The sequence below is a fragment of the Cucumis sativus genome, chromosome 4 (genome assembly GCF_000004075.3).
Source record: "Cucumis sativus cultivar 9930 chromosome 4, Cucumber_9930_V3, whole genome shotgun sequence".
NCBI lineage: Eukaryota > Viridiplantae > Streptophyta > Magnoliopsida > Cucurbitales > Cucurbitaceae > Cucumis > Cucumis sativus.
In genome coordinates, this window is record NC_026658.2 from 22,431,730 (window position 1) to 22,434,215 (window position 2,486).

At 24.4% G+C, this 2,486-nt stretch overlaps 1 protein-coding gene across 1 annotated transcript; it reads left to right on the forward strand.

The window, feature by feature from the left end:
* The first annotated feature begins 706 nt into the window (after positions 1-706).
* Positions 707-1,421, forward strand: LOC105435277 (auxin-responsive protein SAUR78). The gene has a single exon (XM_011655668.2). The coding sequence runs from the start codon at positions 813-815 to the stop codon at positions 1,263-1,265; it is 453 nt and encodes a 150-aa protein (XP_011653970.1). The 5' UTR covers positions 707-812; the 3' UTR covers positions 1,266-1,421.
* Positions 1,422-2,486: the final 1,065 nt, after the last annotated feature.

Genomic DNA, 2,486 nt, shown 5'->3' on the forward strand with positions numbered 1-2,486 from the left:
TTTAATCGAATTATTCAAATGTAAATATAAGAGTATAATGATGCATAATATGAATCATCATGGTAGAGTCATTTTCTTTTTTTAATAAATGTTAGATGTATAAAAGAAACAATTTAAAAAATACATAGGTAATATCATTTTATGTAACATGTATTATTCAAAAGTCGGTAAAAACTTCGCTATAAATTTTGTAAACTTTAAACTATTTTGTCAAAATTTACTCGTAACAATAATTTTATTACAAAAAAATAATAATAAAAGTGAAATTATCGTAAATAGCAAAAATATATTTACAAAAATATAACAAAAATCCATATTCTACCCTACTATATTTTAGTTTATTAATTTTGTTATATTGTGAGAAGTAAGACTCAAAATCTCTATATATGTATATATATATTAGCCGCCACAAATCCTTGACACAATAATTCGTAATTCATATAATATATTTTTACATTTAATTTTTTAAATTGAAGAAAAAAGAATGAAAATATATAATTAACCTTTATATATATATATATATATATATATATATATATATATATATATATATATATATATATATAACAACTATGCAATATCCTTTATTTTTTATAACACAAAACAAATGGGTGATAATCTAGTTGGCCAAAAAGTGGAAATGATGTATTGATATATATATCACCAAAAAATAGGGACTTTCCACCAAAAACCCAACCCCCCCATCTCTCTTTTCTCTCTCTCTTTTTTCCTCAATTTCAGATTCTCCTTCAAGTCTCCTATATAAATCTCTCTCAAATCAAATCAAGAAAAGAAAACTTAAAAAGTAAATAATGAAAAAAATAAATTCTCTATTGAGAAAATGCAAAAGCCTTTCAAGGCAATTGGGAAGATCTTCATCATACAGCAGCTTGAGATCAAAGTCCACAAGAGAAGATCTTTGGGTTTGTGAAAAACAAGAAGAAGACTTTGAGCAACAAATTGAGCAAAAGGTGAGTGGCAGTAATGTAATTTTATATGTTGGAAGTACAAGAAAGAAATATGCAATAAATTCAAAATATTTGAGCCATCCTTTGTTAAATGCTCTTATTGATAAATCCAAGTCTAAGAAATTAGTTGATGATGATGATGATGATGATGATGGACATGAAGATGATGAAGAATGTATTTTAGTGAGATGTGAAGTTGTTTTATTTGATCATCTTCTGTGGATGTTGGAAAATTCAGATCCAAATATTACTTTTGATTCTAATTTGGAGGAATTGGCTGAACTTTATGTTTTTTAGGATTTCATGTATGGAAATTCAATGGAAAAAGTTGTTATGTATCCGAGTTTCCTTCCCAAACTTTTTTGTTTTGAAAAGATAGTGAGTATTCGAAATTGTGTATTTACTGTGTAATTTTTTATTTTGTATTTATGCATAAAGAGGTTAATTTTTTGATGTGATTTTAAATAAATAAAAAAAGTGTATGTTTCTATCTGATTTTGAAATAGTTAAAATCAATCTGAATTCTATCGTGAAAGATAAATTTAATTATTGAATAGTATTTAGTTTTTCAACTTTAATTTTGAATTCTCCTTTCAACTTTTATTCCTTAAGTAAAGAAATTGAGATATTATATGTGACATACACAATTGGATCAAATACAAAAGTGATTTTGTTCTTCTCAAGGTTACTCACAAATACACTTAATTATTTTGAATATGGTAAATTAAAGCATTATTCAATAAATAAGATACAGTTGGTGTTGTATAGAATTTGTGTTTTTTTAATATAATAACAATTGATTTACACTCTCTCACTAATAATTTTTAACAAAAAAAAATAATAGTGATTTTGTATTATACATTAATAATACCAAGCATATAAATTGAGCTACCAAAATCCTATATTAGGAAGAAATGATGCCAACAATCCAACTACTTATATTTATATTTGAAGTACCAACCAATTAGATCCTATATTTCTTTCAAGAGAATAAATAATTAATTCTTTTGAAAAAAATATTATTATTAAAACATACCAACTTTATATTCTTCCATGCTCCATTTTTGTGGACTTTGAAAGTTGATAGACCATTTTGGACTCTTTCTAGAGTTTATCGTTGAATCTCGAAAGATTTAGATAAAGATCTAAATTTATTAGAAAATTTCACAAATGTCTTAAATTATTATTTATTTCCTTATTTAGGTTGTCGTATATTTTTAGGAAAATTGTAACATTATCATAATTATTAATCATATATATATAATTTTTAAATTTTAATTTAAATTATTTCCTTATTTATATTATACTCAATTTATTATGACTTTACAACTCGCATTGAGCTTAAAAGAGTGAAAATATTCTATGAAAGACTTGAACTTTCCCCTACACAAAAAAAGTTTCAAAAGCAAGGATATTCTATACTTAATTCGAGAGTTGGAGTTGGATATAAGTCTTTCAAACTGATTCGAATATTAGATAAAAGAAAAGTAAAAGTTGCAGACGCATGTCACATTACTG